Raw genomic sequence first — 12,662 nt, forward strand, 5'->3', positions numbered from 1 at the left:
AACCTCCGTACATTTATCATATCCATGCATCGTCGTCCGCGAGTGGTAATAATACGCAATCCGCCCGTGTCAGAACTCCACGACGCCCACGGCATTGTCGACATCATTAAACTCAACCATCTCAGTATGATGCGAGATGAGTCCAGTCGCATAGCACGATCTCGGTACTGCGTCGTCCCCAAAGAACGAGAGCGTCAAGTCGATATCGTGCATGGCTGTATCGACGAAAATCCCCCCACTCACACGCGCATACTCGATGAAGAACCCGGACTTATCGAGCTTCTCGGTCCCTTGAGACCGGATTACCAGCGGACGCCCGATGAGTCCCGCTTCGATCTTCCGCCGCGCATCGAGGTAGTTTCTTTCGAAGCACCGCACAAATCCGACCATTAGCTTAGTCGTTGGGTTTGCCTTGGCTTTCTGGACGACGGATTCCAGCTGCTTGCTTGTTAGCTCAACATCCTTACTCAGACAGAAGAGGGGGCAGTTACCTCCTTAACATCCGTACTAACCGGCTTCTCACAAAGAACATGAACCCCCCCCCTCTCAAGGGCAGCCAGCGTATGCGCCACGTGCATCTTGGTCGGGGACGCAACCACAACCGCCTGGATCCCCAGATCCGCAGCACTCATCAGCTCCTCGAAGTCCGCAAAGGCGCGCACGCCCTCGGGGGCTAGATGTTCCTCAGCCCAGGCTACCTCGTGCGGCGCGGGCGTGCAGATTGCGACGAGTCGGGTTCTGGGCACGCCGTGGAGGAGGTTCAGGGCGTGGCGCTGGCCCATGCGGTCGAGGCCGATGACGGCGATGTTTAGCTTAGCGGTGGTCATGGTGCGGTTTGGTGCTGTTTGCTGAAGCGGATCGGAGAGGGCTGGTGGTCAAGGGATTGAAGGTCGAATGCTTTGATTGATTTGATTGCTGTTATATAGATATAGAGCACTGGATCACCAATTGCTGGCCGGGATATGAATCCCGGGTGTTTCTCTAAATACGGTACCTAATGGTCTTGGTATCGGTAGGCCATATTGAAAGGAACATTGAAGGTGGGCCTGCGGTAGTTGGTAAGTGGCACTGAAAATTGGAGGTAGTGGCTAGTTTAATCAACATTGATGCTCGATGCTCCCTTTTTGGATGTGCCTATATATCCCTGGCCTCAACAGCATCAAGACTCGTATGAAGTATACGTGCAACTATTTGAAAAACTTTTTTGTAAAATATAAGTGCAAAGGTCAAACTTTCTTATTACATAATGCTCCTATAGCTCAGTGGTAGAGCGCTTCACTTGTATGTGCGAAATGAAGAGGTCAGCGGTTCAATCCCGCTTGGGAGCATTTTATTTTTTTCTTACTCCCAACCGGATGGACAGCTGCGACTCTTGTTCTCCCGCAAGTGGTGCTATATTCTACTGGGGTTGCCATCAAAAGGTATCCAAGAGGCAGGTACCCAGGTTCTTTTGTTGATTGATGATCAAAATTCAAAAGGCCTGTGGTATTTAGAGCTATTTAATATTCTCATCTTCCATTCGCTTTCCGGTCTATGGTACACCTAAAAGGCACTAAACAAGCCGGGCTATATACTCCCAGAACGCACCAAATGTATGACGGACTCCCCCGAGCCCAGCCCGAGCCAAAGCCACCCCCAGAAGGAGCAACCCTCCACAACCAGCCACCTTCACACCCCACCTCCTCACGACCCTTCTGCACCAAAATACCGGCCAGAACGCACTCCCGTCCTTGAACCTGAAAGCACTCCAATCCGGAAATTGTGCACGTAAGTGCCTAGGTATGCCTGTGCGCTACGGCTCTCGGCCCACTGTTTACTCAACGAGATCCCGCGTCTCCTTGTGATTTCCATCGGGCTAGAAACTGCGAGGCCTGAAAGCCCGTCGCCAGGACGATGATGTCAAAGGAGCCCTCTGTCCCCGAAGAGCCAATCAAACCTGACTCGGTAGACTCTTGGATACCCTCGTTGCGGAGGGCTACAGTGTCGCTCTGCAGACTGTCCAGGTAGCTCGGGTCGAATATGCGGCGTTTGCAGCCTGGCCCGCGATATCATTAGCTTCCCTTTCAAGTATGGCAGATAATAACGGGTGGAAGCATACCAAGCGGGAAGTCCGGCACAATAAACTTCTTGTACTTCTCCGGTGTGCGAGAAAGTATATACCGCTTCGACTCCTCCTCTGCCGCAAGTCGAGCCTTCACGCCTTCTGGGCTCGGAAAATACGTGATGGACTCGTGCTCCGCCGGCATGAAGATGCGCAGGCGTAGCCACCGCTGCAACAGCGGGACCCAGCGGAAAGCCCATTTCTCGGTTGCTGTGAAGTGGTGGTTTGGCTAGTATACTCGTCAGCTGCGCCTGTTCACTATGTAAACGGGGCGGCAGGGCATACTCGTGGGTGATACCACTGCGCGCTGCGAGCGTACTGCTGCACAAAGGCAGCTTTGTCAGCGAGGGCGGGCACCACCTGTGCAGCGCTGCAGCCGTTGCCGATGACAGCCTGGCTAATCGATCCAGTTAGGAGAGTTTATTTGAACTGGGAGCGGGACTGGACATACCACGCGCTTCCCCGAATACTCAACTGAATGGTCCCACCTCGCCGTGTGCACAATTGGCCCTTTGAACCGTTCCATACCCTTGAATGGGATCTCGCGGGGCAAGGAGATCGCCCCCGACGGCCGAGACAAAGATGGAGGCGTGCCGGTCGAAGGAAAGGCCCGTCTGGACGTCGCGGAGGTGGACGGTCCAGGTCTCGCTAGGCTCGTCCCAGGTTGCGCCAGTGCATTCGACCGAGGGGATGACGTGCTTGCGGAGGTCGAATTTGTTGACGGTGTCTTCAATGTCTACGTCTCTCTCAGTACTGTACTGCCTATGGTAGTTGAGGGGCAACGGGTCGAAGGACGCACACTGCAGGATCTCGGGCTGCTCGCACAGCTCCTTCGACCAGTTGGGGTTGAGGTTGAAGCTGAATGAGTAGAGGTGCGAGGGGATATCGCAACCGCTAAAAGATGGATATGTCAGTACCTCGACACGACAGAATAGAGCGAGGTGAATACCAGCCAGGATAGGTGTTGGTCCTCCAGGTTCCTCCCACCCCGTCCAGCTTGTCGTAGATCTACCGTACCCGTTCGCTAATCTCGCAACATTCCATATTCTCGCAAGCAATGCTTACCACAAAGTCGTCGAATCCGAGTTCATGTCTCAGTCGGTACGCCAGAGCGATGCCTCCGGGTCCGGCGCCGAGGATGATGGCGTTGGGAGAGTCCGCTGCAGCCATCGTTACTTCCAAGCAACCCGGAAGAAGGTACCAATTTGGATCTCGACGTTCAGCCGAGATTATTACAATCGAACTTAAGCTGTTCCGAGACGTGAGGAGGTCCAAAACACAATTAGGTAGCCCCGGGACTACAATCCCGCTATCCTCACCAGTGATGGGACGACATCACTCTACAGTGTCTATACCCATTTCCGGCCCGGAATTGATTTCGCGCTGCATCCTGAACAAGAATGCTTGTACTTGCTGCGTTTGTGTCCGGGTCCACGTCCGCTAGTTACTCATTTCCCCATATCATAGAGTTCTACTATAGCACCATACCAAGCGCCCACCATACCAAGCGCCCACCATGCCCGCCACCAGCAAAGGTCAATACTGCACGGCCCCAAAATCCTCCAGCTAGAGGAACGCCCGCTCCCACCTCCAGCGACGAATGAAGTGCAAATCGCCATCCGCTCCACAACACTCCGCGGCTCCGACGCGCACTACTACGCCCATCACCGCAACGGTTCTATAACGGTCAAGGAGCCCCTCTGCGGCGGACATGAAGCTGCCGGCGTGATTGTTGCTGTGGGATCCGACACTGCAGACTCCAAGGTGAAAGTTGGTGATAAAGTCGCTATCGAAAGTGGCGTCCCCTGTTCGCTTCAGGACTGCAGCAAATGCAGCAAGGGGCAGTATAATGTCTGCCCCAACCTGCGATTCCGGAGTAGCGGGGCAGCATTTCCGCATTTCCAGGGAACCCTGCAAGAATACGTGAATTACCCTGCTGCTTGGGTGCATAAGTTGCCGGACTCGTTTGGGTTTGATGAGGGGGCGCTGCTGGAGCCGTTGGCTGTTTGTATTCATGCTGCAAGGCGGGCGAGGATAGAGCAGGAGCAAAGTGTATTGATGTTTGGGGCGGGAGCCGTGGGAATGCTTGCTGCTGCGGTTGTGAAGATCGAGTATGGGGCTCGAGTTGTTATTGTTGATGTTGATTCAGGCCGCGTGGATTTTGCGGTTGCTGAGGGGTTTGCGGATGTTGGGTATACTGTGCCGCCGCGGCCGAGGGGCGAGACGGTAGAGGAAACGCTCGGACGGCGAAGGATTTGTCGGCGGAGATCGGACACTTGCAATGGGCAGACGGTGGTGAGGTAGGCCGGTTTGATGTGGTCCTTGAGTGCAATGGCGTGGAGAGCTGTGTGCAGGCTTCCATCTATGTACGGCTCCTTTCCCGACAGTCCCTCTCAGCATGCTAATTATTCATGGTATGTAACAGGCAGCAGCCAGCGGCGGCAAGGTTGTGCTTATCGGAATGGGAACGGCAACGCAGACTTGGCCGATTCCGAACTCACGGCTCGAGAGATAGATAGCGTCTCGGTCTGGCGATATGCCCATTGCTATCCCCGGGCGATTGAGATTATGTGTTCTGTGGCTTGTCAAGGTCTTAAGCCGGACATACGAAAGCTCATCGTCCATCGGTTTAAGGGGCTTGAGGCTATCCCCGAGGCGTATGACACGGCGGCAAAGACGAGGGATGCCGCGTCTCAGTTGGTTAGCAAGGTCGTAGTAAACTTGTAGTCTTAGGCCAAGCATGACAAGGGATACGAGTGAAATGTTCAAGAAGCATTGACCGAACCGACTTGGCTATTGGGTCAGAGCAATAGTCGCGATTCTATGGCGCGAGATACTTCGATACTTGCATTCCGTAGCGAGAGGAGAGTTGGGCATTAGTTGACCCAACTGCCTGCATCGAAAAAACAAGAGAGCATCCATACAGGTAGTTACTAAGAGATGAAGATGGAGATCATGGGGATTCTGAAGGCGATGATAGCAATTCCAAATGAGGCAGGCGCGGAGGCTACCCGGATTAAGCGAGGGCGAGAAGTCAGGAATTCCAACACCCACAATCTACTTGACTGCACAGGATCAAAGTCCATCTTCCTATCACCATGCCCTTTGGTCCAGAAGACACCCACATTCATTTTTGGAAAGAGAGAGAGTTTTCGACATCTTCTATATTCGCACCCTTCCACAACATGGACACCGGGAATGGAATCCCGGACCCATGTACAGTGGAGTGGAGGTCGGACTGACTACCGAGATGTCCTAAGGAACTGGTAGGTATATATCCTTGAGTAATCTCTTGCTAGAGCTCAGCAGTCTTCCATTCAGTGTCCTGATATCCTATACGGTCACTATGTCTCTCTCCGCTAAAACCCCCCAACTAGATGGCGACGCCTTGGCCGTTTTCACCCTACGCAACCTGCTCTTCGACATATGCAACCAGAACGGCGGCGGGCACGGCGGGTCAGCCGTCGGCATGGCGGCCATCGGCGTCGCCCTTTGGAAGTACGTGATGCGGTATAACCCCTCGAATCCCAACTGGTTTGACCGGGACCGGTTCGTGCTTTCGAATGGTATGCGCCTCTTCCTTATTACAATATATTGAGGCACCATGCTAACAAGATCTTGCGCCAGGCCACTGCGCAATGTTCCTCTATTCCCTCAACCACCTAACCGGGTACGACGCCTAGACAATGGCCGAGCTAAAGGGGTACGGCGACGCCAAGGTCAATGGGTTTGAAACGCTCGCACACGGGCACCCCGAGATCGAGTGTCCAGGCGTTGAGGTTACGACGGGGCCGCTGGGTCAGGGGATTGCAAATGCGGTTGGGCTGGCCATTGCATCGAAGAACCTTGGGGCGTGCTTCCACGAGCCTGGTTTCGAGGTCGTGCGGTCGAGGATCTGGTGTATGACGGGTGATAGATGTTTGATGGAGGGCGTTGCGCTGGAGGGTGCGTTATACGTTCCATACCTTAAACTATCATAAGGAACTCATAGCTGATCTTACTGCAAAAGCGATCTCCCTAGCCGGGCACCTAAAACTCGATAACCTCGTCCTCCTCTACGACAACAACGGCGTGACATGCGACGGCCCGCTGAACTGGATCAACGCCGAGGACGTCAATTCCAAGATGCGCGCGCCTGGCTGGCACGTCCTCGACGTGCTCGACGGCTCCCATGACGTCGTAGCCATCCAGCGAGCCCTGCAGCATGCGACCGACCTCAAAGGCAAACCGGTCTTTGTCAACATCCGCACCTTCATCGGGGTGGGCGCCGGCACCGCCGGCACCGCAAAGGCACATCATGGCGCTTTTGACGCCGAAAGTGTTGCCGCGTGTAATGTTCTCGCTGGTCAGGCTCCATCTACTACGCACTCCCCCTCTGAGCAGGGTGTCGCTTTCTTCCGGGAAAGAAAAGCAGCTGGGGAGACCCTAGAGACTGAATGGGATGCCCTGCTCACCCAATACAATGAGGCCCATCCAGACAAAGCAACGAAATTTGCTGCCCGGCGCGCAGGGAGTCTCAACACAGACTCCATCATAAACACCCTCAAACACTCAACTCCTCACAGTTTGACGGCCTGGCAACGCGCGAGTCGAACGGACTAATCTTGCAAAAGCTCTGGGAAGCATGCCCCGCGCTCTGCGGCGGTGGCGCAGACCTCATCACCTCGAACAAGTTTCTGTACTCAGAAACCGACGTCTTTGAGCCCAATTCATCTACAGGGTTCAAGGGCCGGTATATTCGCTATGGGATTCGCGAGCATGCGATGGCCACCATTTCGAATGGGTTGGCGGCGTATCACCCCTGCACGTTCCTGCCTGTTACAGCGACTTTTTTCATCTTTTATTCTTATGTATGTGTGACCTATCGTATAAGCCTCGAGAATGTATAATGCTAACAAGCCATACCCTAGGCCGCCCCGGGAGTCCGCATGGGCGCCCTCAGCCACCTCCCCACCGTCCATATCGCTACCCACGACTCATTTGGTACGTAAAGCCTCCTACCTATCTGTGTCTATCTCAGTGCTACCCAGCAAAGCATCACAAGCACCGCAATCCCATCGCTAACCTAACCTCTCCCATTAGCCGAAGGCCAAAACGGCCCCACCCACCAACCCGTCAAACTCAACAGCCTCTTCCGCGCAATGCCAAACCTCACGCTCATCCGCCCCAGCACAGCCGAAGAGATAGTAGGAGCGTGGCTCTATGCCTTAACAAGCCCATCTGTAAAAACAGGGCCAATAATAATCTGTCTTGCGCGGGACCTGGCTCTGTTCGCTGTCCCTGATACAGACCGGCTTAACATATCGCGCGGCGCATATGTAATTCATGAAGATGACAATGCAGATGTTACGCTCGTAAGCTGCGGGAGCAGTCTATCGCATGTGGTTCGTGCCACAGAGGCCCTGAATGGCGAAGGCGTGAAATGCCGGGTCGTCAGCGCGCCGAGTCTCGAGCTTTTCGATAAGCAGGACGACATCTACAAAGAGTCCATTTTCCCGCTGAATGGGAAGCCGATTATCAGCGTGGAGGAATATGTCGCTACTGTCTGGGCGCGCTGCGTCACGGCGAGTATTGGTGTAAGCGGGTTTGGGTACTCGGCTTCGGGATCGAGTAACTATGTCCGCTTCGGGCTTGATGCGGGTGGTATTGTGGGGAGGGTCAAGAAGTATTTGGAGTTCTTGGGCGAGAAGGATGCGAGAAGTCTAGGGTGGAGGTGTATCTAGTTCTGTTGACTCCAGGTCAGACATGGAGGGTTGAAATTGGTATATGGTATCGTAGGTTTGGGATATGTTTATGATAGGGACACTATACGAACGCACAAGGAATACCCTCGCTCAGCAGAATATTACACAGATCGGGCTCCATAAAGTCGATGCCCTCAATATCAACATTCACACCTACGCCGACGTCTGCCGTAGACCCAACACCAACACCAGTACCAACTCCATCTCGAATTCCCCCAGCGGCAGCGGCACCAGAACTGTTGTCCCCAGGCCATCCCGAGAACGTCGACGCCAAAGACCCCTGCCCATTATGCGCCTGCACTGTCCCAAATCCAACCCCAAACGCATCATGACTATGACCAAGACCACCGGCCCAAGCCTCCCTCGCAGCCCCGCCCCCAACCGCACCCGTGCAGTTACAATCGCCATGTCCAAACTTCCTCTTCACGCCGCGCGCCATCCTCGACCGTCTCGTCTGCTACTCACGCTGCAACATGCCAAGAAACGAACTCGTACGCTTCGCGCTCTCAAACTGTGTGCTTAGCTCATCGAGCGCCCGGAAGCACGTACCCAGATGGGTGACGAGGCTGATATCGCGGTGCTGATTCCCGCTGTATTACGAATGCGGACAGCGACGACTATTCGGAACAATAGCGAAGAACAGAATGAGCGCCGCAGAGAAAACAAACGAGACCATCTGGAAGTTTGCCCGGCGGAGGCTGTAGTGGCGCTCGTAGAGGGCTAAAGCCTTTGCGGTCGCGATAGCGGAGTCTAGGCATGTTGTGCGGGCGTGAGAGGAGCCCGGGCCTTACGGAGGCTGCGGCTGAATGTGATGGCGGGAGATGTAGGGGCGGTGACAGTGTATCATCAGCTGATGGTCTTGCATGCTGCACTGCTATGTTAGCGTGTTGGTGGTAATAAGGTTCATGGCGGTGGGTGCGGTACGTACTGGAGAGCCAGGACGTGCGAGAGAGGTTGTGAGTCAGTCCTGTCGTGGATGGTCAGCTCCGGCGGGAGACTGGCTTTCCAGAGACGCAGCTTCTCGACTGTGCTGGAGGTTAGCTCTTGCAGCTGGTGCTTCGAGATCTCGGCGCAGCCGTAGCTGTTTTGCTTGTTAGCTTGCTTGTCGTTGGTTCGGTTGATACCGTAAGGTAAGCGAGGAAGGGTACACACAGAACATTGGTAAGCGGCAGCATGTACTCGTAGAGCACGACCCAATGGTGACAAATCAACCCCAGTGGATTCGGGAGACTGGGCATGTTTTGAGATGGGTACGGCGAGCCGTATTGCTTCCATCTAGGCGGAGGGGAGTAGCTGCCTTAATCTGGCTTTGGGACCGTGACACCATCCATCAGGCTGCGCGTCGGCCGGCCAAGATAGTAGTCCCAGAATCTGCGTAGCGTCAGCGGCTGTCAAAAGCAAGTAATTCAGGTAGCTGGTGCATACTGCTCACTCAGGTAGACAGCCCAGAAGGTCATGCGGCAAATTTCATAGTTCTCGTGCAGAATTATGCCTCTTGCCACATAGGGTGCCATGCCCAAGTGCAGTCCAAGATCAAAGGCAAGCCGCATTGCCATTGCTGTGCTTGTTAGCAGACATCAACTTTGGAATTTAGCCTGCTATCATATGATACCATGGTAAGCTATAGACATACCACTATACAGCCAGCCTCGTATCCCTCGTGCAAGAGGCCTCATATGTACTTAAAATAATCAGCATCTGACCCGTCGCGAGCGAGGGGCTCTCCAGCTCGGCCTCGAGCAGGATCTTTGCCCGGTCGCTAAAGAATTCGGCCAAGGAGCGAGGAAAAGTCACCAGGTCTGGGTGGTATTTTGACTCATACGTAGCACCGACTGCGCACCTGGATACTTTGTCAATGGCGACCTCGAGCGACGCTTCAGGCTACGGACTCGCATTGCATCAGACAGCGTACGCGAATAGTACGGCGAATCCCGCCCCTCAGCCCTCTTCTGCGCCCTCGCCCGCCAAAAGACCTCCTCCTTCACGGCATGTAGGCACGGATCATGCCAGGTAAAGTACAACTGGAGAAGGTGGGTCTCGAAAGTTTCGTCAACGTGTAGTCCCAGCCCTACGTTCTCGAGCACCTCCCTGCGTCGCGCGCTGCGACGAGACCTGGCAGGAGGGCGCAACCCCAACCAGGATGTCCAGCAGAGTCAAGTTTGACGTCGACCAAAAGTACCGCAGCAGCCCGTCATGCGTGACCTGCAGCTTCCCAAGTCGGCATGAGACTTGGGTCGTGACTTCATCCTCGTCCTCCTCATCCTCTTCGGCGGCATTTTGTGGAGGTGCAGCTGCGGCTGTAGTGTATTATGGTAGAGGCCCGCATCCGCAAGCTCAAGTAGTGCAGTCGCAACGTTCGAAGACGAGCCCAGACCGGTCGGGTCTGCTGTTGAGGAAAGATTCATTGCGGGGTCCAGGACTGCGACGAGTCCAGCTCCCACGACCCGACCGGCGGCAGCCCAGACAGCTCTTGCGAATTTACAGCACCAGTCAACGGTGTCTGCAGACCGGAAACGGCATCAGAGTCCAAAGCCTCATCGTCTCTGTCGCTGCTCTCCCGGCCGAGACAAGTATTCTTATCGTCGTCCCCGCGACGCGACGACGTAGGCCCAGACGTATCTTCCATTTCCAGCTCAATCGTCTCGAAAACACTCCTAATCATCAAGTATTCTCCCTCTTCCATTCCCGGGGCCACCAGCCCCTGGTCCCGGGTATACCGCGCGAGGCGGTTGATGCGCTGCGCCAGGACATGGATCGTCGCCCGCAGAGGTACCCTAATGAGTGAAACTAGTCATCAGCACGCTGCCCTTTTGCAATTGTAATTGATGCTTACTTGCGTTTATCGTCGGTTTGCCGATAGCTGCAGCTCTTTCCCTTGGCGCGGCAGTTCCGGCAGATCGGGGTAATACCGTCACATTTGACTTTACCCTCACGGCAGGGATTGCAGGCGGTTGTGACGTGCTTGCGAGCAGCGGCTTGGAGGAGGTAGAGGGTCGTGTTGGCATAATGTTGATTTGGCTGAAAGAGGGAGTTGCCCAGATTGAATCGACGGGAGGGGAAGGAGCGTGCTTCGGGGTTTGAATCCCGGGCCCCGTGGGGAAGGTCGGAGTTGGCCCGGCCTTCAACAATTATACCAACACATCTTCAAATTTCACCCTTCCAGAGAAATCTTCTGTTGCATCTCTCGGATTGGGATCCGCAATTACAGACCCCGACTGAGTTTAATATCGTAGGCTTCAAGTCCTAGGCCGGACTCGAATTGTCCATTGAGCGAGAGCCATTACCAAGTGGCATACAGCATGTTATATCCGGAGCCTGTGTCCTTAGGGCCGCCAAGACGTGGGAATGACGGACTGCCAAAGCGGAGTCTGGGGTGAAGCAAGTGGCATTGGCTAAGATATTTATGCGGCCCTCATCTCGGCGACGTCTCCGGTGATCTGGATCTGACGGAAGAGGATCCGAGCCTCCTAGTATGATGTTTTGGGCCCTTAGAATGCGGGAATCTCAACTCGGACATTCTGACTCGATTAAAAACAATGGACAGCTGGGGCAAGAGGGGGCTCTAGCATTGCGAGGGTCTCCGTCCCTGGCTCTCCGCGGGGTAGGTACCTGCTTATCACCGGGAAGCCTCCCGTGGTGGCACTGAGGCGGGGCATACTGATACCTACCAGGTATGAAGAAGACCACGCCTACGCATTCTCATCTTCACCGCATCTACACTTATCACACTCCACCATGCCTATCAAACGTACCCTCAACGTCGTGGGCGCCCACTGCGCCGGCGAAGTCTGCGATGTCATCGTCGGCGGCGTCCTCCCGCCCCGCAACAGCAAAAGCATGTACGAAGCGCTCGTGCACTTCCGCGACAACGCAGATGACATCCGACAGCTCCTTCTCAATGAACCTCGCGGTCGACCGGCAATGTGCACGAATCTGATCCTCCCACCCTACAACCCCGCCGCAGACGCCGGGTTTCTCATCATGGAGAGCGAGGAGTATCCACCCATGTCTGGGGGCAACACAATTGCGGTCGCGACGGTTCTGCTCGAAACGGGAATGGTGGAGATGAAGACACCTATTACAGAACTGGCGCTAGATACACCAGCCGGGTTGGTCACTATTACGGCGGAGTGCGATGAGGGGAAATGCAAGAGCGTCTCGTTTGATAATATTCCCGCATTTGTGTTCAAGCTGGATCTGGAGGTTGATGTTCCAGGGCTAGGGGTGATCAAGGTCGACGTCGCCTGGGGCGGAATGATTTACGTACTTGTCGACGTGGCGGCTATCGGGCTGAGCATCGAGAACAAGCACGGACCAAAACTCATCGAGATCGGGGAGCGAATAAAACAGGCTGTCCAACGGATATATACGCCCGTGCACCCAGAGAACCCAGGTATTCAGGGAGTGAGCATTCTCGAGTTTACCGAGCCGATTCAGCAGCAAAACGGTCACAAGTACGCCGTCAACACCGTCGTCGTCTCCCCCGGACGCTTCGACCGCTGTCCCTGCGGCACCGGCAGCTGTGCGCGGATGGCTGTTTTGCATGCGAGGGGTCAGCTGGATGTTGGCGAAGTCTTCCAGCACCGCAGTATTATTGGGAGTACCTTTGACTGCCATATTCGGGGTACGGCCAAGGTGGGCGAGTACGATGCTGTCCTCCCCACGGTCAAGGGGAGTGCGTGGATCAAGGAGTATAAGCAGGTGGTGCTGGACTCGACGGATCCGTTTCCGCTGGGCTTTAGGGTTGGCGATCAGTGGCATGTTGGGGATGGGAATTGATACTTTCTTCTGCCAGCGGGCTTCTAATATAATAAATC

At 54.9% G+C, this 12,662-nt stretch overlaps 7 protein-coding genes and 1 non-coding gene across 8 annotated transcripts; 4 read left to right on the top strand and 4 right to left on the bottom strand.

The window, feature by feature from the left end:
• Window positions 1-69: 69 nt before the first annotated feature.
• BDW74DRAFT_176729 (Gfo/Idh/MocA family protein) lies at window positions 70-827 on the bottom strand (the record flags this gene model as incomplete). The annotated part of the gene is made up of 2 exons (XM_073728713.1): window positions 70-438; window positions 492-827. The coding sequence occupies 2 exons, from the start codon at window positions 825-827 to the stop codon at window positions 70-72; spliced, it is 705 nt and encodes a 234-aa protein (XP_073585126.1).
• A 421-nt stretch (window positions 828-1,248) lies between these two features.
• Window positions 1,249-1,328, top strand: BDW74DRAFT_t95. Its single transcript has one exon. It is a non-coding gene; the product is annotated as a tRNA-Thr (tRNA).
• Window positions 1,329-3,215: 1,887 nt separating this feature from the next.
• On the top strand, window positions 3,216-4,828 carry BDW74DRAFT_190126 (uncharacterized protein; the record flags this gene model as incomplete). Its single annotated transcript, XM_073732117.1, has 5 exons — window positions 3,216-3,298; window positions 3,637-4,327; window positions 4,402-4,467; window positions 4,527-4,547; window positions 4,613-4,828. 5 exons carry the CDS (start codon window positions 3,216-3,218, stop codon window positions 4,826-4,828), a joined length of 1,077 nt encoding a protein of 358 aa, XP_073585127.1.
• Window positions 4,829-5,447: 619 nt separating this feature from the next.
• Window positions 5,448-7,824, top strand: BDW74DRAFT_176732 (uncharacterized protein; the record flags this gene model as incomplete). The annotated part of the gene is made up of 7 exons (XM_073728714.1): window positions 5,448-5,650; window positions 5,729-5,741; window positions 5,785-6,046; window positions 6,111-6,665; window positions 6,725-6,951; window positions 7,012-7,084; window positions 7,184-7,824. The coding sequence occupies 7 exons, from the start codon at window positions 5,448-5,450 to the stop codon at window positions 7,822-7,824; spliced, it is 1,974 nt and encodes a 657-aa protein (XP_073585128.1).
• An 82-nt stretch (window positions 7,825-7,906) lies between these two features.
• BDW74DRAFT_176733 (uncharacterized protein) lies at window positions 7,907-8,284 on the bottom strand (the record flags this gene model as incomplete). The annotated part of the gene is made up of 1 exon (XM_073728715.1): window positions 7,907-8,284. One exon carries the CDS (start codon window positions 8,282-8,284, stop codon window positions 7,907-7,909), a length of 378 nt encoding a protein of 125 aa, XP_073585129.1.
• A 407-nt stretch (window positions 8,285-8,691) lies between these two features.
• BDW74DRAFT_176734 (uncharacterized protein) lies at window positions 8,692-9,083 on the bottom strand (the record flags this gene model as incomplete). Its single annotated transcript, XM_073728716.1, has 3 exons — window positions 8,692-8,716; window positions 8,774-8,926; window positions 8,998-9,083. 3 exons carry the CDS (start codon window positions 9,081-9,083, stop codon window positions 8,692-8,694), a joined length of 264 nt encoding a protein of 87 aa, XP_073585130.1.
• Window positions 9,084-9,143: 60 nt separating this feature from the next.
• On the bottom strand, window positions 9,144-10,850 carry BDW74DRAFT_176735 (fungal specific transcription factor domain-containing protein; the record flags this gene model as incomplete). Its single annotated transcript, XM_073728717.1, has 5 exons — window positions 9,144-9,216; window positions 9,271-9,403; window positions 9,918-10,142; window positions 10,333-10,632; window positions 10,679-10,850. 5 exons carry the CDS (start codon window positions 10,848-10,850, stop codon window positions 9,144-9,146), a joined length of 903 nt encoding a protein of 300 aa, XP_073585131.1.
• A 730-nt stretch (window positions 10,851-11,580) lies between these two features.
• On the top strand, window positions 11,581-12,624 carry BDW74DRAFT_176736 (proline racemase family protein; the record flags this gene model as incomplete). Its single annotated transcript, XM_073728718.1, has 1 exon — window positions 11,581-12,624. One exon carries the CDS (start codon window positions 11,581-11,583, stop codon window positions 12,622-12,624), a length of 1,044 nt encoding a protein of 347 aa, XP_073585132.1.
• Between the last annotated feature and the right edge of the window lie 38 nt (window positions 12,625-12,662).

This window comes from Aspergillus multicolor (assembly GCF_047715735.1).
Source record: "Aspergillus multicolor strain CBS 133.54 unplaced genomic scaffold BDW74scaffold_8, whole genome shotgun sequence".
In the NCBI taxonomy this organism is placed as follows: Eukaryota; Fungi; Ascomycota; class Eurotiomycetes; order Eurotiales; family Aspergillaceae; genus Aspergillus; species Aspergillus multicolor.